We start from the raw sequence: 25480 nt of genomic DNA, 5'->3' as shown, positions 1-25480 counted from the left end.
CTCTAGCCAACCCCCCTTTCTCCTCTGCAAGGAACCAGCGAGTTAGCATTAACCCCCTACTCAATTGCACATATATATATATATATATATATATAGTCATCGGCTGCCTGGTGTTCTTAAATACGCTTCTTTTTGTATACGTGCGGTGTGCTGTCTTTTTTCTGTCATCAGAATCCCCCTAGTTACTGCATACTATATGTGCTGTGAATTCCCCGTCTATGCAGGACGGCGTCGCGGCCACCAGGAACCAGTCACCATGGCTACTAGGGACGCTATTTCCCTACACGTGGACTGATGCAGCTGTGTTTACCTTTGCAGTTCTCTGCTACTCATGCAGCTGAGGTTATGACGGCTGTAGCGCAACAGATGACTCTGTGGGATTGATCATGGGTTATCTTTGCACAACCAATCAGAGTAGCTGATGGTCACTTAGGTGTGGGTTTAAGGGGGTATAAAAGCTTTCCACGGCCAGTAGTCTCCAGCACTGCCCTGAGGAAGGTCCCTACGAGGACCGAAACGTTGGTCTTGTTTGTGCTGCTGTTTATCTGATTACAGGTCTTTTTTCACTTACCACTGAATGCTGTCTTTTGTTTACTCTTGTTGGAGTTGACTACCTTTTCCTATATTATATATATATATATATATATATATATATATATTTATATATATATATATATATATATATATATATATAAATATATATATATATAATTTAAAAAAATCTTTAAAAAATGCAAGATCATAGTTACAGCATAAGAAAAAGAAAGGAAGGAATAACAAAGAAAGTAAATGGTTTATTATAAGGTAATATTACTAAACCACATGCTTCCCCCTCCCCCGCACAAATGTTACATAATTAAATAATTGCAAACATGAAGTAAGCATTGATACTCTCAAGATATTAGAAAGGCAAACAATTTCACATTAATATTCCTGAAACAACAAATTCTGCTTCCATAAGAGGTCTTTATTTGTTGCTTCATACTCGGTCCTTTTTCAATTTTTACAGCATTTGGTTCCAAAAACAAAGCACATTTTCATGGGCTCACAGCAAATGTCAATAGCCATATTTGGCTACATTTACTTTTGCTATTCACTTGGACACTGAGAATACCAATAACTCAGTCCTATCTGAGCGCTCCTTAGTGGAATAGTATAGGTACATAGGCAATATAATAACCAGAATGTTAAAATAATTTTGTATTGCTTTTTTTGTATATACTTTCAAAATCTTTTCACACAATCCCATTACACTGATTAACATATTGATTCATGTTGTATTGAATTTTGGTAAAATTTGATACTGTAACTTACTAAAGATATGAGGCTTTTTTAATTGTGGAGAAAAGAAATTGATTATTTCAGAACTATTAGAAAGATAAATCTTGCATAGATATGTAAAACCTACATTTCACTTATTTTACCCTTCTTTCTGAAAGGAAAAAAAAGTGTGATTCTGTATAAAAAAAAATTATCAGGAGAGTGTGTCTCAGGGCTAGAAATAATTATATCCTGTATTTCCCATGGCAAGAAAGAAAAAAGTAAGTCTAGAAAGAAAGATGTCCATGTTCCTTTTCCATATAGACTTGCTTGCATGATCTCAGCATTCATATTTTTTAATTGATCCAAAAGAATGAACAATGTTTGAGTCAATGGCAAAAAAAACACACCAAAATAGTGTTGCAAAAAATAAATAATTGACTAAATCATCGAAATCTACTAAATCCCAAAATGTTATACAATAGACATGCCAAAGTTTCTCCTTGACAAAGGTGCCCTTTGCCACCCACATTTTGGCATGTCTATTGCAAACATATTTTTTATTTTGTAAATTTAGTTAATAGTTTCTTTTTTTAAACAATTTAAAGTTTGCAATGAAACCTACGTGATGGGCAGCCATGAACAGTGGTGTCCCTACCCCACCTCCCCCAAATAGCCAGTGCCATTGTGCATGGGCTTGTGTCGTGGGGAAGGAGAAGCCCCATGTGTATTCTACATGGTACCTGGGGGGCTGGGTTAGCACTAATATTATATATTCTGTTGTTGCACGCTTTACAAGGTTTTCAGAATGTTATTTGTGGGTTATATGTAGCCCCGTTTCCCCCGTGTCTAGGGTGACTACGAGGGGTGCGTACCCACTAGGCTCACATGAGGCCTGATCCTCCGCTGCAGGGAGCCTGGGGTGTACCTGATTCGTTCTGGTGACAGCGCCTCCCCTCTGAGGGATCTTAGCTGCACTGGATAACCCGTTCACAGGACCCAATACAATGAATACACACGGGTATATAATAACAGGTTTACTGAACATAGATATACCAATAATACAATAATACATATCATACAGGCCTCGCGCGACCGTACCCCCACAAAGTGCCCCACTGTCCAACCACCTTGTCCACAACCGGGTGAGGTTTCCCCCAAAGTACTGAGGTGCTCTGGCCACCTAACCACCAGGTGTCCAGAGGAGCTACCACCCACCCCAAAGTGTGCGGTAGTGCTACCCACAGAATGTGTGTGAACGTTGGTGCACTTGTTGAGCATGATACCTGCCGGGTGCTCCAGCACCCAGGTACCGCCGGCTGATGTTAGGATCAGTCTGGTCCCATGTAGTTGTCGTTCATGACGACATCCACCTCTGCGTGGGGTGGACTCCCGTTGGAGTGTCCCATCTGAAGTGTGTCTCTGTCTTGCGATGGTGGTCTGGTCCCAGACCACAGGCCGCAAGTACTGCACGGTGTCTTGACTGTGTCTCTGACACTATAGATCTAAAGGGGCAATCGGAGGGCTTGTCCCTGAAGCACCCACCCGCTGATTGGGAACTCAGGGCCTACCTGGGGCAAAACGCGTTGAGATTTTTGGGTCTTGGAGGCCACCGTACCACTGACCAGAGTTCCAGCTTTCTGACATCAAAGGCCCTGATCTGCCGGTGAGAGGAGCAGACGCAGGCTACCACATGTGGAGGACGGGTCAGACGAGCAGCTGTTTATACCGGGATAGGTTTGGAGTGTGCCCCAAGTCACTCCCTGCTTACCCACATCGGGAAAATTGTGAGTTTGAAATTCCCCGTTTGTGTTGTTTGTGCAAGGAGTAAATACGTTAATGCACCATCCATTCTGCATTTGTGTTTCTTCCCTACATATCTACAATATAAAGCAAGATGCCTGATTAAACGGAGCACTGTGACCTTCGAATAAGTGCTGGTATCCATATTATCTTTATTCATTGTGTGGTTTTCACTTTATTCACTTTATATCAGTTTGCGCTATACACACTTTTTCTATTCACTGTTTGTCTTGCTGAATGACCTGGCGTATAGCTCCAGCCATTGGATACCATATCTGGTACAGCACCAACTCTTTCCAGGGGATGATGGTATTTTGGGTGAGGTTCATGCCTTCTGGATGGCAATAGGCAGCAGGGTGTGCCTTGGATTGGCATCTCAGTGAGTCGGCAACCCTCATCTCTGAGAACGCCACTTTGTCCTTCACTATGGTGGCCATGGCGCACATGGCCCAAATCCCAGGTCCAGCGATTTCTTCCCAGAGGTCATCATCCGGTGTTGTACTCAGCCCAGGTCTCCTGGACAGAGCATCAGCCCCCGATGTTCAAGGGGCCCAAATTATACTTCAAAATAAATTGATAGAGAGAGCAGCCAGCCACCGGTGTCTCGTGGCATCAAGTTTGGTGGACATCAAGATGTACGTGAACAGGTTGTTGTCCATATGTACTTCTAATGCAACTCCATACAAATAGTAGTTTGTCAACAATCGCCCACTTAAGGTTGAGGAATTTCAGCTTGTGGATGGGGTAATTTTTCTCGTTAGGGGTCAAGCTATGGCTCACATACGCCACGGGGCGAAGACCAGTAGGGTATTTCTGGTACAGTACCGCGCCAAACCTGTTGAAGCTTGCGCCCACATGTAGGATGTATGGCTGGTATGGGTCGGCATAAGCCAAAACAGGTGCTTCCGTCAGGCTCTTCTTGATGCCGAAGAACGCCTTTTCAAAGGCGGAACGCCTTTTCACAGCTGCTTCCGTCAGGCTCTTCTTGATGCCGAAGAACGCCTTTTCACACCGAAAGGTAGCCGTGCAGAAGTGGCCTTCTGGCGAGACTACTTTGGGTATATTTTCAGAAGATTGTTGAGGACCTTGGCCTTGCTAGAGTATTCCTCCATGAAGCGGCAGTGGTACCCGCAGAATCCCAGGAAGAAGCGTAGCTCCATTACATTTTCTGGTCTTGGCCAGTTCACCATGGCTTCGACCTTAGCGGGGTCAGTGGCCACTTTGTCTGCGTATACTACAGTATGTGTCCCACGTAGGTTACTGACGTACGGAAGAACCAGAATTTGTACAGGGACAACTACAAGTCTTCTTTGCCCAGCTAATCTAGCACTTTCAGCAGTCGTTCCTCGTGTTCCTCCACAGTCTTGCTGAAGACTATGATATCGTCCAGGTACACTGAGCATCGGGGATTCATATCTCGATGGTCTTCTCCATCAATCGTTGGAATGTCGCCGGGGCACCACAAATGCCTTGAGGCATGCAGGTAAATTGGGAGAACCTGAGGGGACAGACAAACGCCGTCTTCACTTGATGGTCGGCGCTCATAGGTACCTGGTAGTACCCAGACTTCAGGTCCAGCACGCTGAACCACTGGCTTCCCGACAGCGCATTAAGAATCTCTTCGATTCACGGCAGAATGTACTGGTCAGGTACAGTACGGTTGTTCAGGGTCTGGTAGGCTACTCACAAGCGGATCGTCCCAATCTTTCTGCGTACCACCACGATCGGGGACACGTAGGTGCTATGTGATTCTGTCACTGTGATGGTGAGGGGGTAACCAGGCTATCAATAAAGGTAATATGCCCGGCTGGTTACCTCTGAGCCATATTGGGTAGTTTAGAGTGTCAGCTCTTGAACCCATTTATGGTACCTGCAATGTACATGATTGTATTGCAATAAAGGATCTATGTATGTTTTTACCTTTCCATGAGTGCTACCCAGTGGAGATTCTCAGGCTATGGGTTTCAGGGGGGATGTAGACGGACGTTCACAGAGGTACACAATTGGAGACTTTATAAGGTGAAATTATAATAGGCTTTATTGTGCCTTTTCCTTTTCATCAGGAAATCATCCAAACACAGGGGGGGAACAAAGCTTCTATTCACTTGGGAGTATCTCTAGTGAAAATACCATGCAATTAATTCACAACTCCATAAGTCAAGCATGTCTCGCAGCCACAAAACATATAGCATGAAATAAGTAGATATAAGCAGTCTCTTAATTATGAAAGTCTTATCTGTTTCTTGCTGTAGAGTAAGCTTCTCTGCTCTCTTAGAACCGCACCCGTGCGTGCACAGAAAATATCAGCATCCAGGTTTAGAAGTCTAATTTGGTGTCTTGCAATCAGCTATGCTGGGCAGAGCTCAAGACCGATCAGCTCCAGAGATGTGTGTTCTCTTGGTCAGACTCTCCTGGGAGACTCAAGAACACTCCTGCCTCTCCAAAGGTCAGCTCTCAGTCAGAGCTAATGAGTCACTTCCTGTCTCAACAGACAGGCTTTTGTAAGCAATCAGGCAGGTGGTGTTTATTAATTGACTACCAGCAGTTAACCACCACACTGCCAGATTAAAGGCACATTACTTGAACAGGGATTACTCCCCTGTTACATACCTCCCCTGTTTGTGGGAAGCTCGGGCTTGCCACGACCAAAGCCCATCCGTCCACTCTCATTCTAGATATCTCAGTGACTTGAATGAGAGTGGATGGAGGAAGAGAACCCTCAGTCCTGTTGGGATTAGAGCCCTTTCTCCAGTTTATTCGTGTCTCCTCCTGAAGGTGTTTGAGATCAGCACCCCTCAGTCACTCGAGGAGGACGTTCTCCAAGTATAGTCTTTTTTCTACGTGCGCGGTCATGAGATTTCCCTCGCGTCGGGTGCTCGTCTTATTGTAGGCATACTGTATGGCAGCAGTTGCAGAGCGTTTAAAAACAGCCCCTTTTAGATTAAGTTGCAATTCCACACCCACTTCCAGAGAATGTCCCATCTTTTCAGCTTCATCAGCTAAGGATTCTTCTGGTTTTAATTCAGCACGTGTACCTTCTTTTGTTGCCTGCTGGGTGGCTGAAGGTTTTGCTAGTGCTTGTTTAGGTGGTTCAAATTTTGCAACCTTGTCTTTCAGATGAGCGGTATTCGCAGATCTCACTGTACCCTTGTCTTCATGGGTTTTTGAGGCTGTGGGATACTGACGCTTAGTCAGGGTCAATACTTGTCCTTGTAGGACTGTAATCTTATCCGCGAGAGATCCCTGTTTTTTGAGTGCGTCTTGCAAGTCTCTTCTCAGGGAATTTATCTGCATGCTTTGCTTTCTCTGAGCCTGCCTCCACATTTTTATTGCATTGTGGAGCACTAGGAACTTCTTTGCTTGGGCCGCAGTTACTTGTTTCAGTTTCTGGACCTTCTTGTGCTCCCTTTTGTGCCGCATCACCTGGGTTCTAAGCTTGGCTTTTAGCGTTGCTTTGGTGATGCTCAGGGTAGCCTTCAGTTTCTCATGCTGCTTTGCGGGGACATACTGGGTCATCAGACGTTCCTGCAGCACTTGAATTTCTTTAGCAGCCTGCAGCTTTTCTTCCTGCAGCGTTTGCTGCTTCTCCTCAAAATACTGGAGGTGTGTACGCAGACCTTGCAGTTGGTTCTGCAGTCGGTGGTCTGCTTCAAACTTTTCCTTGACTTCTTCTGTCAACTGAAAATTTTCTTCTTTCAGTTTTAAGTTTTCTCTTTTTAATCTTGAATTTTCTCTTTTTTCAGTCTCTGTATTCTTCAGGGCTTCTTTGCAGTCCTCCTTCCATTTACGCACATCTGCTGTGAGAATGACACTCTCCTGGCGTCAGACTTCCTTCTCTAGGTTGAGGGTCTGAAGCTCCTTCTGAGAGACTTTGAGATCTGTATCAAGATTACCAATAGTTTCTTTAGCAATGTCCAGCTCCTCAGTGAGCCTGTGTAGTTCCTTTCTGGAAACTTCCAGGTCTGTGCGGCAGCTATTGGTCTTATGATGTGAGGCATCAAGCTCTATACGAAGAGTGTGAACCTCTTGCTGGAAGACTGTCATCTGCTTCAGTGCCTCCTCATACTTCTGCTTTAGCGTAGCCACCATTTTATTCTATTGGCTCTGCTTTTCATCCATGGCGGAAATAGTAGCCTTTGCAGTATCTAGCTCAGTCTTGAGATCCTCCAATTAGGTCTTGGCCGCAGAGTAAATTGCGAGCACAGTCTTCTGTAGCTCAGCATTATTTTTTCTCTCCCTTCCCAATTCTTCACAGAGCAGATCACAGTCATGCCTGGCAATTTTCAGGGCGTCTTCAGGGCTGGTCAAGGGATCGTCACTCACTGGTTCCGGCTCCGCTTCCCTGGGATGACTTATTGAGGGTTCCTCACTGTTGGCACCGGACAGACACTTCTTTGGGGTACGCGACTTCTGCCTTGGGTCCTCTGGATATTCGGTTAACCGCGGGACGAATTCTCCATTTTCTCTAGGCTGCAGGGCAACTCGGTCCCCCTTTTCCTCCACAGGATCTGCGGACGTGTCTGTTCCTTCCACGATAAGTGAAGAACTGCTTTTCTTTTTCCGCCTTTTTGATTTGGATGACACCGTCCCTTCAGGGATATTGGGGTCTCCATCTTCATTTGAAATTTTAGCGGCTTCATTATATACGCCAGGCTTTTCTTGCAGTTGCTTTAGCTGTCAGAAATATTGGGTGATCTGCTGCTCCCGCTCTGTCTCCTGTTGATCATATTCGTCAAAGGGAGCGGTCTTTTCTGTTCGTGCCGACTTCAGGCACCCCCACCATTCTTGGGGTGTTTTGTGGGTGTGACTCGGTTCGGGTTCCCCGTAAGAGATGTCTTCCTTTTTATTGGACTGGAAAGGCCACTCTTCCGTGGGGTAGGGTTCATTACAGGAACGCTGCATCTTGTCCTCCATTTTTAGGCTATCAGGTGTAATTTTCTTCCTGACCTCAGGAGGCACTATTGCAGCTGTTGCCACTGTATTTGCTAGAACTCCCAACTGTGGTAGTCCTACAGATGGGCATATTTAGCTTGTAGAGGTCGTAGCTCTCACAGGCATCTCTGTAGACTTTCTTTCTTGGGATTTTTTTTTTTTTCAATATCAGCAGTACTGTGCATGCATTTTCTCTTATCCGGTATACAAGATGTGCAGTTGCTAGGTAAAAAAAAGTCTATTTGCTCTACACCATTTACTTGCTAGGTGCAATCTCTCCGCTTCAGCAACAGAATTTAGTTTTCTGCCTGAGTTCAGTAATTTTCAGTCTCATCTTTGGGTATTATGGCATTCACACTTCACACTTTGGGTGTCTGTTTTGCTCCCAAGATATATATAGGCAGACTTTTTTACTTGCAGAAAAAAAAAACATTCTTTCATTCCTGGCAGGGTGACTCAACACTCAGCATTTGTTTGCTAAAAATTCCCCTGCTTCAGCACAGTCTTGTATCAATTTTCACACTTTTCTGCATATACTCCATTCACAGCTGGTAGCCCTATGTGGTGTGGCAACCTTTATTTGCTAAATCAGTACCCCTCATGGGTCACCATCTGTATTCACTGCTTCAGCGAAACTTTTGAAAACAACAAACACCTATCCCTTTTTAAGGGCTGACTCACTTCTTGAACCCTGACTATGGCTGGAAGGCAAAACCCCTATTTCAATGACCATATTACACTTTGTGATAGGCAAAATAAGGTTTAGCTACTTCAGCAGTCTTTCTCCTCTAGGGATTGGGGAAAAGAGTCCATCTGTGGTTTTGTAAGTTTCAGTGCAGTGTGGTTTCAGTGGTGTGTCCCTTTAACTCTGATCTCTGCTGCATGAGGTTTTTTTTTCTAAGTTGCTTGTAAGCAAAAAGCATTAAAAAAAAATTCACATTAAATTCTCCGGTCCTTTTTAACTACAAAGACACCTCTTATCCCACTTCTAACACCATATGTAGACGGACGTTCACAGAGGTACACAATTGGAGACTTTATAAGGTGAAATTATAATAGGCTTTATTGTGCCTTTTCCTTTTCATCAGGAAATCATCCAAACACAGGGGGGGGGGGGGACAAAGCTTCTATTCACTTGGGAGTATCTCTAGTGAAAATACCATGCAATTAATTCACAACTCCATAAGTCAAGCATGTCTCGCAGCCCCAAAACATATAGCATGAAAAAAGCAGATATAAGCAGTCTCTTAATTATGAAAGTCTGATCTGTTTCTTGCTGTAGAGTAAGCTTCTCTGCTCTCCTGGAACCGCACCCGTGCGTGCACAGAAAATATCAGCATCCAGGTTTATAAGTCTTATTTGGTGTCTTGCAATCAGCTATGCTGGGCAGAGCTCAAGACCGGTCAGCTCCAGAGATGTGTGTTCTCTTGGTCAGACTCTCCTGGGAGTCTCAAGAACACTCCTCTGTCTCTCCAAAGGTCAGCTCTCAGTCAGAGCTAAGGAGTCACTTCCTGTCTCAACAGACAGGCTTTTGTAAGCAATCAGGCAGGTGGTGTTTATTAATTGAGTACCAGCAGTTAACCACCACACTGCCAGATTAAAGGCACATTACTTGAACAGGGATTACTCCCCTGTTACAGGGGACTTTGTGGCAAAAGTGTTGTTAGAATGTGTCTAGGTAGAAGGGGTCCAGAGTTACTGGCCACCCCATAAATGTATCTGGGAATCAGGTCAGATTCCGGGGGACATATAGACACATCACTCCGGTCAAAGTCTTCACTGGAAAGCAGTTGCGCGACTCACCGCCAGGTTTCCCTGCTTCAGCACAGACCATAAAGGTAAATAGGACATAGGGATATGTGTATCCCGGGTACAGTCAGGGGTCTCTAGGTTAATGGGGGCCCCCAGTATATGCCCAGATCACCAGAAGCATAGAGGTTCTGGGGTGCTGCAACCATCGATAAGGTTGCAAGGCTGATTTCATGTCTGTCCAAATTCCTATGTGTTTAGAAAAGTAACTCTGAGACTGAACCTAAGCATTATTTCGGTCAACTTTTAAAATATTTTCTTATAGGATGGTCTGGGAGCGCTGAAACTGAACATGCACATCTTTTCAGTCAAACCTAGTAAACGAGAAAAAAATTGTGAAATATTTTTATTTTAACATTCTGTGTAATGATAAATGTTTATGCACTGTACTGTATATGAGCTGGGGATTTCCAAGTCCGGGGTTCCAAGAGACCAGTTTGCTATCAAGTTGGTGCCACTAAGTCTGCTCGGGTCCCAGAGTTGAAAGTCACAGAGATTGCCAAGGAGTGAAAGCCATTTGGGCAGAGGAGTTAGACTCAAGTACCCTCGACCTGGGCTGAATGGAAGCTATTGGGCGACCATTTGCCTAGCCCAGATCTTGAGATGCCTAACTCCACGGGTGGCTTCTGACTCACAGGTGGCAGAGGTGCCAAGTTGGCGCATGCCCCTGTCAGATTCCGAATCCATCCTTGCCCGGCTTCAGGAGACTGGCAAGTTGCGGATTGTCTGGTAAGAATTCTGCCACGCTCGTATTGGCTGGAGAATTTCATGAATGGGACTGAAATACTATAAAAAAAGCCAGCAGCCAATCCAGTCCTCAGATTCTGAATGCCAACACAGCAGTGGCAAATTTGAAACCACCAAAAGATGCTCTGGGAGAAATAGACGCGAGCCAGCTTCGGAAATTTCAAGGTAGAAAATTTTCTAAGTCCCACTTTTCGGGGTTCTGAACATAGCGGTCGCAGCTGGAACTACACACCGTAAAGAGTACCAGGATGTTTGGTACTATCTCCCGGTCAAGGGATTTTGGCATCTCTGGAGCAGATACAGTGGTGGCAGTTGGAACTCCCTACCGATTGGAGTTCCAGGACTTTTTGGGATGAGTCCCTGTCAACTGCAAACTTTGTTATATGGACAGTAGAAGTTAGGAAAGGCTAGTTTATTCACCCACAACCCCAGTAAGTGTGTCTTTCTCTTGTATAATGTAATCCTCTGTGTGTACGTCTGTTTCTAAGGAATAAATGACAATTTGTTTTACCTCCTTATTTTGCTCAATGTTATGATCCCAGTTAAAAAGGTGTGAATGCCTGATCTCCCATGAAAGTCAAGATGCCGGCCATCTCCATTTCTTTAGGACATCCCTCACTTCCTCCACATCTCTGTGAGTGATGCATTGGGAATGCTCCCGGAAGGGCATGGTATCGTTCTGCCGGATCATGTGCTGGGTGCTTTTGCTGCAGCCCACATCCATTTCGCTGGTGGAGAACACCTCAGCATTCCTCCAAGTTGGCACTTAGCCGTTCCTTCCATTCGGCTGACAGGGTCGATTCCCCGAAGTCAAATGGTGGCCCGGCCGTTTGATCTTGCAAGGCGGTGGTGTTCACTTGAGCCATCATCTCGACAGGGGTAACTTGGTATATAGGACCCAGTCTTTGACCTTGGTAGAATGGCACAGTGTAAGTGGAGATGTTCTGGATGAACACTTTGATCTTCACCAGAATTGAGGCCTTCCATTCTGGTACCTCTGGCACAATTTTGTACCCTCTAGTGACGTCTTCCTCGGGCGTACTTTCTAGAGAGAAGTAATGGTCGGCCTCATCACAACCCGGGTAGCAGCAATTGCAGTTCATGAACTTTACTCCCCCTGGATGAATCTCGGTCAACCCCGCTGTGTGATTAAGGTCACCATATCCTTCCTGGGCCGAGACCCGGCAGCACTCTTCCTTCAGTACCGGATGGATCCGTAGAGAAGACAGTGGTGGTTCGCCGGCCTCCTGCACATAAGTTTGGATCACCGCCCATACCAAATCGGTGTTGGTTCCCAAGATAATTGGGGAGCTTGGATGTTCTCGGGACTCAGAGCATATCAGATCCTCCACATCTATGAAATGAGACTTGCCGGTGTTCAGCTGCGGTATATTCAACCAAACTTTTACCACACCGTCGATGGGGTAGTCCTCATTATTGAGACCCCACAGCTTCATCTCCTCCACCGACTGCATGGGCAGGTGCTTAAAATGTTGGCCGTAAAAGTGTTGGTATATGATAGTCACTTGTGACCCGGTATCCAGCAAAGCCAATGAGTAGATACCTTCCACAAGCACCCTTATAATAGAGGCCAGTCCCACGCAACTGCAGGCGGTGATGCTTCATCTGCGCTAGGCGTTGAGGTGCTCTCCGATTACATGGATGTTACGGTGTAGGTGTAACCAGGCCATCAAAGGTATTATACCTGGCTGTTTACCTCAGAGCCCTGTTTAAGGATTTAGAGTGTCAGCTCTTCAATCTGTGTATTGTACCTGCAATGAATGTAATTCCAGGAGTGCTAACCAGTGGAGATTTTCAAGCTATGATTTCAGGAGGAACTTTGCGGTAAAAGTGTTATCAAAATGTGTCTAGGTAGAAGGGGTTCAGAGTTGATGGCCCCCCAAAAAATGTATCCGGGAATCAGGTCAGATTCCCGGGGACATATAGACATCACTCCGGTCAAAGCCCTCTCATGAAAACATTTATGCCACTCACCGACAGATTTCCCTGTTTCAGCACAGACCAGAAAGGTAAATGGGGTCATAGGGATTTGTATATCCCGGGTACTGTCAAGGTTCCCTAAGTTAGTGAGGATCTTCCAGTATATGCTCAGGTACCCCAGAATCAGTTTAGAGGTTCTGGGGGTTTGTTCAACTGTATATTAAGTTGCGAGAGGTTTTGTGAAACCTAAATCCTAGTTTCAGTAAAGGAACGAGATGCAGCCCTGAGAGTGTGCCTAAGCGTTTTTGGTTCTAAAGAAAATTAGGCTTCCTTAAGGGAAGGAGTTACAGCTCTGAGGTTGAAGCTAAGCATCTTTTCATTTCACTGTGGGACTTAGAAGAAAGAGAGGAAATATTGTTCATGTTTCATAAAATGTTTAATAGCCAATGTGGCTATAATGTTTTTACAGCCTGTCAGGTTTACAGTGGATGAGGGATACAGGTAGTGGGCATAAAAGTATATAGTACCATTCTACCCCTCATAGCCCTTAGGATGCGCTTATACAGCTGGCGACGGCGACACAACCGATGACGTCACCCATCGCCGTCGCTATTACGATAGTGTAATTGAGTTTAAGACGACGGCAGCCAGCGACGTCATAAAAGGGGAGGGCAGAGGCACAGAGAAACTCCCGCTTGGCCGCAAGGGGAGACCGTCGCCGAAAAAAACAAATATCAGAGACTACCAGATTTCTGGAAGCACTGTCGCTCCGTTGATTTGTCGCCGTCGCATGCACTATAAGCACTTGTGACAGCGACAATGCATATGTTTTGCTGCGACGCAACAGCGCCGGCAATATAAGCGCAGCCTTAGGCAAGGTAAAAGTGTAAAAGTATATTTTTATTAAATTGAGATGTTTGTAAATGTATAATACTTGTAAGCTGGGACTTTTAAAGACGGTACTCTAAGGGGGGCTAGTGGGCTACCAATATGTGGTGCCACGGAGTCTTCCCTAGATCCATACTTCAAAGCCAAGATACTGTCAGAGGTGTTAAAGCCATCGGGGCAGGATGGTTAGGTGGAGAACACACGTCCAGGAAACAATGCCGGCCATCACGGCTAGCATTTGCCATCCCACACTTGGAGGCACCTAACCTAGCGGGTGGCTTCTGAATGACAAGTGGTTATGGTAGCAAACTCACGCATGCCCTCATTACATTTACAAGAACCGCTTGCCCGACTTTGGAAGACTGGCAGCCCTCTGATTACATAGTTACATAGTAGATGAGGTTGAAAAAAAACATATGTCCATCAAGTTCAACCTATGCTAAATTTAGACAACAGATACTTTATCCTATATCTATACTTACATATTGATCAAGAGGAAGGCAAACAAAAAATCCCAGTGTCATATCATCCAATGATATCTCATAAGGGGAAAAATAAATTCCTTCCTGAATCCAAGAATTGGCAATCAGATTAATCCCTGGATCAACATCCTTCCCATGTATACTTATATGGTATATCCCTGTATACCTTTCTTTTCTAAAAAGATGTCCAACCTTTTTTTGAACAAATCTATTGTATCTGCCATCACAGTCTCCATGTGTAATGAATTCCACATGTTAACTGCCCTTACTGTAAAGAACCCTTTCCTTTGTTGCTGGTGAAATCTCCTTTCCTCCAACCTTAAGGGATGCCCCAGGGTCCTTTGTACTGCCCATGGGATGAATAGTTCTTTTGAAAGCTCCTTGTATTGCCCCCGAATATATTTGTATATAGTTTTCATATCCCTTATTAGGTGCCTCTTTTCTAATGTAAATAAATCTAATTTAGCTAGCCTCTCCTCATAAATTAGATTTTTCATCTCCTTTATTAATTTGGTGGCTCTTCTCTGCACTCTCTCTAGTTCCATAATGTCTTTTCTAAGGAGAGGTGCTCAAAATTGTACTCCATATTCAAATTGTGGTCTTACTAATGCTTTGCAAAAAGGGCATAATTATGTTTACTTCCCTTCCATCCATTGCCCGTTTGATGCAAGATAAGATCTTGTTTGCCATTGCAGCTACTGCATGACTTTGGGCACTATTGTTAAGCATGCTGGCTACAAGCACTCCTAAATCCTTCTCCATCAAAGATTCCCCCAATATATCTCCATATAATTTGTAAGTCGCCTTTTTATTCTTGCATCCCAAATGCATAACCTTACATGTATCTGTATTAAACCTCATCTGCCATTTACCTGCCCACGTTTCCAGTCTCTCCAAGTCCTTCTGAAGAGAAATTACATCCTGCTTTGATTCTATTACCTTACACAATTTAGTATCATCAGCAAAGATGGAGACTTTGCTCTCGATCCCAACCTCAAGGTCATTAATAAACAAGTTAAAAAGCAGGGGTCCCAGTACCGATCCCTGAAGTACTCCACTCACGACTTTAGCCCAACCTGAAAAAGTTCCATTTATGACAACCCTCTGTTGTCTGTTCTTTAACCAGTTTTCAATCCAGGTGCATATATTATTACTGAGTCCAAGTTTCTTTATTTTGTACACCAACCACTTGTGTGTGAAACCGTATCAAAAGCCATTGCAAAATCTAAGTAGACCACGTCAACTGCAATACTCTGGTCTAATTTCCTACTTACCTCCTCAAAGAAACAAATAAGGTTAGTTTGGCATGATCTATCCTTCATGAATCCATGCTGACTATTACTAATCATTTTGTTTTCCATTAGGTATTCCTGAATATTATCCCGTATTAAACCTTCAAGTAGTTTCCCCACTATTGAACTCAGGCTTACAGGTCTGTAATTTCCTGGTTGTGATCTAGCTCCCTTTTTAAATATAGGCACCACATCTGCTTTACGCCAATCTTGTGGTACTGAGCCTGTGGAAATGGAGTCCTTGAATATTAAATATAATGGTTTGGCTATTACTGAGCTTAACTCCTTGAGAACTCTTGGATGTATGTCATCTGGGCCAGGTGCCTTATTTACTTTAATTTTTTTCAAGTCGCTTATGAACTTCTTCCTTAGTTAACCAATTGTTCATTAATATGGAGGTTGTGGCTTCCTCCTCCGGCACTACAATTGAACTTGATTCTTCCCTGGTAAACACAGAGGCAAATAATTTGTTCAATACCTTTGCTTTTTCCTTATCTCCAATAATCTGCCAACCATCTAACACTGAAAGGTTCCTATATTTTCTTTTCTCATTTTTTTGTTATTAAGGTACTTAAAGAACTTTTTAGGGTTGACCTTACTTTCTATTGCAATCCTTTTTTCATTATCCATTTTTGCTAATTTGATTGCCCTTTTGCAATTTTTGTTACATTCCTTATAATTCTGATACATTGTCTCTGTCCCTTCTGACTTAAAGAATCTAAACGCCTTCCTCTTCTTGTCCCTTTCCTCTTCTACCTGTTTATTTAGCCACGTTGGTTTTGACTTATTTCTTTTATACTTATTACCCAAGGGTATACACTGATAAGTGTGCTTTTCTAACAATGTTTTAAAGACTGCCCATTTATCTTCTACATTTTTCCCTGCAAGAACATCATCCCAGTGTATTACTTGTAGATTAGACCTCAGTTTATTAAAATCTTCCTTTCTAAAATTTAAGGTCTTTGTTGAACCCAAGTAATCTGTTTCTTGATAATTTATTTCAAAGGAGACCATGTTATGATCACTGTTACCCAAATGTTCCAGGACTTGAATATTTGCTATTACTTCTTGTAAGGAATCTGCTCCTGGGTTTTGCTGAAACTTTTTCCTTACAGAGCCTTGCAGCTTCTAGACAACTCCCCCCTTGTTTCTGCAATCAGCATCACCTGCTTCTGCAATTAGACTGCAGCCTGCTTCTTGCTACCTCCTATGCAGCTGTGTCTCATTGGCTGCCTGTTCTATTTAAGTCCTGCCCCGCCCACCAGGAAGTTGCTGAACATAGACTTTCTAGTAACTGTGCTTGCCACAGCACCTTTGTTTGGCCTGCCTTGGCCTTCTTGCCATTGCTCCTAGTTACTGGCAGACTCTGCCATGCCACCGCGGTTACTCCTGCATATCCCTCCTGCAGAGGCCTGCATCGGTGTTCCTGTTACCAATCTGCATATCCCTCCTGCAAAGGCCTGCATTGGTGTTCCTGTTATCTGCTCCATATTCTCCTTGCAGAGGCCAGCATCGTTGTTCTTGTTACCTGCTGCAATTTCCTGCTTCCAGTAGCCTCCACTACTCACAGCTGTACCTGGCTAGGGAGTGCTGTTTTGTGCTGAACCACTGGATACCCTGTTCCTGTTCCTTTCTACGTTTAAGCACCTTCGCTCAAGCGTCCTGTTGCCGAACCCCAGCATGGATATCGTTTATCCTGACCCTAGCTTGTCCACGGATTCTCCTGTTTCTCCAGTCCTGACCCGGCTATGTTTGACCACGGAATTCGCAACCCGTATCCGGCTTTGGGGTCTAAGGTCGTTGTATATCTATCCTCTCCTCAGCCCCGCGGTCCAGTCCAGGTTTGTGGTGAGCACGTACGTTACACTTGTACATTGTTTGATATTACGAAATCCAATATTGCCCCTCTCCTGGTTGGTTCCTCAATAATTTGGGTCAAATAATTGTCTTTAAGCACCCCCAAAAACCTGTTTCCTTTTGTTGTAATGCTAATCTCATTGCCCCAGTCTATGTCTGGATAATTAAAATCCCCCATTATGCAAACATGGCCCAGTTTTGATGGCTTTTCCATTTGCAAAAGTATTTTAGCTTCCTCAATTTCACAGATATTTGATGGTTTATAGCATATTCCTACAAACATTTTCTTTATACTTTTATCTCCACTGCTAATTTCTATCCACAAAGTCTCTACATTTTCATCATTCCCGTCATAGACATCATCTCTTATAATAGGTTTTAGATCCGTTTTAACATATAAACATACTCTACCTCCCTTTCTATTTGTTCGATCCTTCCGAAAAAGGGAATAACCCTCTAAATTAACTGTCCAGTCACATGAGTTTCATCCCACCATGTTTCAGTAATGCCTATGATATCATACTGCTCCCTTGCAGCTATTAATTCAAGCTCCCCCATTTTATCTGGAAGGCTTCTAGCATTAGCAAGCATGCATTTAATTTTTTAAGCCTGTACTATTATCTTATCTGCTCCTTCCTTTCTGCGCCCACTTGGTTTAGTCTTTAGAAGTTTTCTAGTATTATCTGTATTTACTATGGTGTCTCACTGCTTCTCAAACTCGCACTTGCTCACATTCTACCTCCATACCATCTTGTATCCTCCTCTATTCCATTTAGTTCATTATCTGTTTCATTCCCCTCCCCCCTCCATCCTAGTTTAAAATCTCCTGCAACCTTTTTAGCATTCTCCCCCTTTGCACAGAAGATCCCTCTTCATTGAGGTGCAATCCGTCCCTAGAATATAGATGGCACCTCTCAGAAAAGGAGTCCCAGTGCTCTAAAAACCCACACCCTTCCTTCCTGCACCACTTTCTTAGCCATGCATTAACCTACCTGATCTCTGACTGTCTCCCTGCGGTAGCGCATGGCACTGGAAGTATTTCAGAAAATACTACCTTGGAGGTCCTTGCCTTAAGCTTTTGGCCTAGATCCCTGTAATCATTTTTTTTGGACTCTCCATCTTTCTCATTGTTGCCAACGTGTACCAAGACCGCCGGGTCAATCCCAGCCCGTTCCAACAATCTGTCTACCCGATCCACAATATGCCAAACCCGAGCCCCCGGGAGACAAACTGTTTATGCAGTCATGGCAACAACTAGCCCAATCTACCTTCCTAATAATGGAGTCCCCTACCACCACAATCTTTCTTGGTATCTGAGCATCCTGAGTCCCTTCTGTGCTGGAGGAAATATTCCCCTGGCTACTAGAGGAATCAGTCTCCCCCAGCCTTGCCATTCCTGCCCTGCCACTCCCAATATCTTCACTCAATATGGCAAATCTATTGGGATGTATCAGCTCAGAAACGACCTGCCTCTCCCTATCGCCCCTGCTTCCCCTTCTAACTGTTACCCAGCTACCTACCTGCTCCTCACTAATAGCAACCAAGCTACCTACCTGCTCCCCACTAACAGTGTCACCATCTGCACCACTAGTCGAAGCAAGGGCCTGCTCAGTGAGCTCTAAAACCCCTCTCAAGATTGCCAATGTCCCTCAATATTGCATGCAATCTCTGACTCTAAAGAGACCACCAGCTCACACTTCTCACAGCGTTATGCTCCTTGGAACAGCTGCTCCAAGTGCACATACGTGTGGCCAGATGTGCATTGAGTGGCATTTTCATTCCTGCTCATTCTAGCAACTATGAAGTTTATAAGTACTAACAGTAAACTGTACTTCAATATACTATACCTTGTTTAACCGCTTCCTTGTTCAAACTGCTTCTGTTTCTAACTGCACACACTTTAAACAACCAGCACTTTAAATAACTGCTTCCGTTTCTAACTGCACACACTTTAAACAACCAGCACTTTAAACAACTGCTTCTGTTTCTAACTGCACACACTTTAAACAACCAGCACTTCGAATCAACCACACAGATCAGTCAGTACACGCAAGCTCAGGATTCGTTAGAAGCCCCTGTTTAAATAGGGACACCCACCAGGTGTGTTAGGTTATCAATTAACTAACCCCAGCCACTGCAGGTGTGTTAGGCCAGACAATTAACCAACCACACACACTCTGCCTCAGGCAGGAGAAAGGGGAAAAAAAGTTACAGGCTTCAAATTACAATACACTTTAAAAATAAATTAACCCACTGCACACTTCCCCAAAACAGCCACCCCTGCTAGTTTACACAGCACTTCCCCTTCCTTCTGGTTCTAACTGCACACACTTTAAACAACCAGCACTTCAAATCAGCCACACAGATCAGTCAGTATACGCAAGCTCATCTACTATGTAACTATGTAACCATGGTCTAAATTCCTATTTACTGTATCGGATGCTCGCCACAACAGGACGGAACTGACAGGCTGAGGTGGGGAGATTTAAACACAGACCTGTAGCCACATCCAGATACGGGACTTGTAGTCATGGGTAGCCAGGTCCGGGTAGGAGAAGGAAGGATAGAGGTCGAGGATGGGAGAGATATGGATCGTAGGTGTCACTTTAGCCAGGTTGAAGATAGGAAGAAAAGAATGGTTGTGAATAAGCCAGGGTCGACGGTAGGAGATAGCAGCGAAGTCTAAGGTAAGTGAGGCAAGACAAAGTGAGGCAAGGCAGGGTGCTTGCGACAAGCAAACGTAACAAGGTTAATGCTCAGTCAGCTTCCTGGTAGAAGGGGTGAGCCTAAATAGCAGGGTAAGCGAATCAGGTGCCGGATTGCTCATAGACAGGAGAAAAGCTGAGGCCAAATCACGTGACTGGATCTTGCCGGGGGTGGAGCCTTCACCGATCCTCACACTTTCCTCCTAAATGATACTAATAAGGTTAGTTTGGCATGATCTATCCTTCATAAATCCATGCCTACTATTACTAATAATTTTGTTTTCCATTAGGTATTCCTGAATATTATCCCATACTAAACCTTCAAGTAGCTTCCCCACTTTTGATGTTAGGCTTTCAGGTTTGTAATTCCCCGTTTGTGATCTAGCTCCTATTTTAAATATAGGCACCACGTCTGCTTTACGCCAATCTTGTGGTACTGAGCCTGTGGAAATGGATTCCTGGAATATTAAATATAATGGTTTGGCTATTACTGAACTTAACTCATTAAGAACTCTTGGATGTATGCCATCGGGCCAGGTGCCTTATTTACTTTAATGTTATCAAGCCGCCTATTAACTTCTCCTCAGTTAACCAGTTGTTTGTTAATATAGAGAGTGTGGCTTCCTCCTGCAGCACTACTATTGCAATTGATTCTTGCCTGGTAAATACAGAGGTAAAGAATGTGTTTAATACCTCTGCTTTTTCCTTATCTCCAATAATTTTCCTGAAAGAGTCCTATATTTCATATGTTTTGGTTATTAAGGTACTTAAAGATCTTTTTAGTGTTGGTCTTACTTTCTATTGCAATCCTTTCTTCAGAATCCTACTTACAAAACGTAACTAGGACATAAGCCTTAGTTAGTGGCGATATCACTAACGCTCCTGATCCAGAGTCAGTAAGTGATGTTCCGTCTATCGGGTTGGCGTGCGGCTCTGACTCCTCCAACTCGTAAGGAACCCCTGAGGAAGAGACCCACGATATTGAATCTCGAAACACATAGGATGTGGCACAGTGCGGACACCGTACCTGAAGGAGTTTGGTTGTGATGTCATCGAGAGAGGACGAGCAGGCAGCGAGTAGGAGCTACACGCCAACCCGATAGACGGAACATCACTGACTGACCCTGGATCAGGAGCATTAGTGATATCTCCACTAACTAAGGCTTATGTCCTAGTTACGTTTTGTAAGTAGGATTCTAATGTTTACACCCGATGGAGACCAGCAGCTTGTTTAGCTGTATACACCATATGTCCTGAGTAGGACTGAAGAATCAGTGCATCTACAGTATATTTAACCATATGCACAAGAGTATCAGTGTATACTATAGTTAGACTGTTTGATACAGTCTTTTAATAGACAGTCATTTATATTGCATATATCTCATTGAGAGAATTATAAAAATGTTATACTATTCAGCTTTCTCTGTCATTGTCCCTGACTAATAGTCAACTTTATATCCAAAGGATAATACACTACGGTGGCATGTTCTGTGTTTCTTTTGTCTCCCATTTTCCTGCGGTGTAAAGATCCACAGCTGGTACAAAGGAATCAACACAAGCTTCAAAGGAATTTATTTAACTCTGTTATCCAAGCGCCCGAAAGGTCTGTTCTTTACAGTTCGCCCCAGCCTTGACATTCCAGCCTGATACTCCCAATATCTTCACTCAAAATGTCAAATCTATTGGGATGGGTCAGCTCAGAACTGGCCTGCCTCATCCTCTTTCTTCACCTTATAACTTTTACCCAGCTACCTACCTATTCCTCACTCACAGCTCCACTATCTGCACCACTTATTCAAGCCAGGCCTGCTCAGTGAGCACTAAACTCCTTTCAAAATCGTCAATGTCCCTTAATATTGCAAGTTTCCTCTTCAGATCAGCAATCTGAGTCTCCAAAGAGACCACTTGCTCACACTTTCCACAGCGGTATGCTCCCTGGAACAGTTGCTCCAAGTGCACATACATGTGGCAAGATGTGCATTGAGTGGCATTTTCAATCCTGCTCATCGTTGCAACTATGGAGTTATAAGTGCTAACAATTAACTGTACTTCAATATACTATACCTTGTTTTACCCCTTCCTTGTTCTAACTCAACACTTGATACAAACAGCAGTTGAAATCAAACAGCATTCCAATCACACAGATCTGGACACACAAGCTCAGGATTCGGGTTATATATTATATATATAATGTTTACATGTTGGAGTTTAACAAAAGCTGTGGCTGTTATACTCCATATAGAGTATGGTGTGTTATGTGTCTGTATCTGATATTGGGGAAAGAGCGAGGAGAAAAACTTGGACATCCATGGTTCATGGTGTGCTGAAATGTTTTTGTTATTAGTACTGTTACTTTCTGGCCCTTACCAGAGATAGTTGGTTTCTTAGGCTGCGGCCAGGGTGCCGCTGAGTGGGCGGGCACCACCGTATGAGCAAGCGCCTGAGCATGCGCGGTGCTTAGCTGATAGCCAAGCAAGCAGATTTGAATTTGACGCTTGCTTGTGCCACCGCGTATGAGCGCTTGCACGCTTGCACGCTCAACGCCACCCTGTAATGTATTATTTTTCCAATTCCGATGACAATTACAGTCAAACTATACTTGTAAAGTTTGAGCCAGTCATGTCAGGGCATTGTTCTAAAAGCAATTTTTGTTTTGCTAAAGTGTTGTAGCCGGAATACTTTTTATTTTACAAAATAAACTTGTTTTACAAAAGAAACAAAATAGTCAAAGCTGCCAATATCTTTGCCTGGATAAATATAAAAAGGGAAAGGTAATTTCATACTACCATTGTAGCATTAAGTTGTGTGATAAGTAAGTATACTGTACAAGTAAGAAAGCATTTCTAAATTAGAAATTCTGTGTGTTTCACTGGTGCATGGTGAAAAGGACCCCCCTCCCCTCCTTCCCCACCCTCCCCAAGAGGTCTAAATACAAAATAGTTCAATAAAAATAACCCCAGCACTCAAAACAATGAGAAAATAGAATAATTCTGCAAAAATGTTAAAAAAGTGTATTGATAGTTAACTGAAACATTATATACAGTCAAATGGAGTCATATGCAAGACATTCCATCTGAATACACCATTTATATAAATTATGGTTCCAGGCATATCGCTAGGAATATTAAAATTATATTGAACTAGAAAAAGTGCATAATTAAGCCAAAGTTTTTGTTCATATGAAAAGGTAGGTAAGGTAGTTTGCAATAAATATGTAGACATATATCTAAAGACCAGAGACGGAATTAGTGAGGGCGGGTGGGGCAACTGCACCGGGCACCGCATGTTAGGGGCACAGATCTGGCAGGTGGAAGAGGAGGGAGGCAAGGAGGGAGGGAAAGAATGGTGGAAGAGAGAGAATGGGGGAAGGGCAGTAAAGAGAGAATGGGGAATGGCGGTAAAGAGATAATGGGGGAAGAGAAAAAAGGGGGAGAGAGAAAAAGGGAGGGAGGTTTTTAGTGTGTGTGAGAAAGTGGGGTAGAGTGAGAAAGGAGGAGAGAGAGAAGGGTGAGAGGGAGAAAGAAAAGAGGGGAAAAGAGAGAAAAAAGCAGGGGAAAGAGGGGGGAAAGAAAGGGAAGTAGAGAGAGAGACAGGGGTAGAAAGAAAGGTGGGTGGAGAGAGACAGGGGAGAGAGAAGGGAAAAGGAGAAGTACTGTAGAGTCAGGGTAAGAGAGGGGGGTAAGAGAGATGGGTTTCTATGAATTGGAGGGGAGGCACAGCTAGTGGAACTTGTGCTGGGTCCAAAAATATATCGTTCTGCCTCTGCTAGAGACACTACAGAGTTAAGAAAGGAATCTAGAAATTTAGGCTTAGCCAGTCTAATTCAATAGTTGTCTACATGCTTTGCATAGTTTATCCTAAGAAATCTGTTGGCATGGGAAAAATAAAATTAGGGTTGGCAAAGGCTATTACTGGGAAACTCTATATTTTTACTGCCCTTAGTAAACACATAATTATGTTTGAGTAAACTCTTGTATACTTAATTTTTTTGTTTCTGGTATTTGACAAATGGCAGTTCAGAGTATGATAGTCACTTGAAAAAAACAATTAACATATATAATAGTATATATTTGGAGATATCAATCCACATGTCGGGGTAGATAGTACCAAATGTAGCAGTTAAAAAATCCAATAAAAAATTTAATTTACATTTGCTAAATAATTTTTGAAAAATGGCACTGGCTTTGCACCAAAGAATCTTTAACACAACCCCCCAGCGTTTGTATCACTAAATGTAACCAAGGTCTCCTATACAACATGGTAAGAAGCATGGTACTGCACAATTAATAATGTATTAATCCTATCAAATGCAAGGAAATTACTGTATTACTTACTGTGTATTACACACACCATTAACAATCATTAACTATTGATAAGTATTATCAGCGCACACTTAAATCACTAACTTGCATTTTAACAAATGAAAATTATTGCATAATGAACTATACAGTACTACACTTCTCACCTTAATGAAGAGGATATCTAACACAGAACTGCACAAAGGAACAACAAATACTTTACCTCAACAATTTTCTTATTTTCCCTGTTAGAATAGAAAAGGAAAGACTTAGCTCGGTCAGATGTGTCATGTTGCTTATTTTTTCCCCTATGCTACTTAAAACATCATCATCTTCTGATGTGTATCTGGTAACATTGAAAGTCCTTGCAGGCAAAGTCAGGGACGAAAGCTGTGGGAAGGTAACATTGTTTAGAAGTACCTCAAGATGATCGAGTTCTAAACGGATATTGTGAACCATTTCTAGTTTTTGCATTGAAGCAGGTTCAGCAAGTTTAAGTATATAAAAAAGTTTCCGCAAGGCTAAACTATCAGCTCTGAAACCAATGCATCGAATCTTTAGTGGACAATGACACCTCATCAGTAAAGCTTGCACCACGAGCTCATAGTTCCTCTCTGTAACAAATATGTTAGTGAGGACATCAATATGGACATCAAAAATTACTGGATCAAATTGTAGTCTTTGCATCTCAATCAGAAGATCAAAGCAAAGCTGTGAGAGCAACTCTGTTCTTGCCCACTTTCCCAAAGTCTTCTTACATTTGCATGGTTGAAATTCAATATCCTTTAAAGCTGTGAGGTCCACAACTTTAAGTCTCTTTGAGTATGTTGCAGAGCAGTTTAACACATAATTCTTCAAGCCAATTAAGCAAGCTGACAAACTAAGGTGGCAAGTCCAGTGGCTGATATCTTCTGGGCAGTCTATTGTTTTACCAAGCAGTTTTCCAAGGTTAAAATCGTGCAGCGGCCAGTTTTCTACCAACATTTTAATTATTTCTACCTGTTCATGTATGTAACAGGCCTTCAATAAAAGTGGGTATAGATTGTGTGCCACATTCTTCAAATTTTTCTTGGCATGATTTACATCTGATATAAAGGCTTCAGCACCGATAAACCTGAGTGTCTTCATCCTTTTCCAGCAACTTAATCTATTTTGTATAGTTACTGGCTGTTTGCTGCATGCTGTAAAGATCATGTGTCCTGCTCATTTATTTTTAGAAGCAGCTATCTGACACCGGAATGCTGTTGGGAAGAGAAACCCTCCAGTCACAAGTCCCTGTTATTTTTATTTGTGTAACAGTCATTGGCCATTAGCAATTATTTATAGCTGATGTGTGTTAGTTACTTAACATATAACAGATTATGCCATAAAGAATTACGATCGACATTGAAAAAAAGACCATACTTGAAAACAATTCATGAATAATGCAATAATCAGGAGCATATCTACATCTTGAAGGAAGAGAG

General features: G+C 43.2%; 1 protein-coding gene across 1 annotated transcript in view; it reads right to left on the bottom strand.

The window, feature by feature from the left end:
• The window catches only part of LRRC14B (leucine rich repeat containing 14B), a 45825-nt gene extending 20595 nt beyond the window's left edge, over positions 1 to 25230 (bottom strand). Inside the window, exon 1 of the mRNA XM_075586406.1 lies at positions 24238 to 25230. Coding sequence (XP_075442521.1) covers positions 24238 to 25208 — 971 coding nt within the window. The 5' untranslated portion in view covers positions 25209 to 25230. The remainder of the gene's footprint in view (positions 1 to 24237) is intronic.
• Positions 25231 to 25480: the final 250 nt, after the last annotated feature.

The sequence above is a fragment of the Ascaphus truei genome, chromosome 2 (genome assembly GCF_040206685.1).
Source record: "Ascaphus truei isolate aAscTru1 chromosome 2, aAscTru1.hap1, whole genome shotgun sequence".
Classification (NCBI taxonomy): Eukaryota; Metazoa; Chordata; class Amphibia; order Anura; family Ascaphidae; genus Ascaphus; species Ascaphus truei.
The sequence above is the reverse complement of the archived record's forward strand: the minus strand, read 5'-3'. Positions and strand labels throughout refer to the sequence as shown.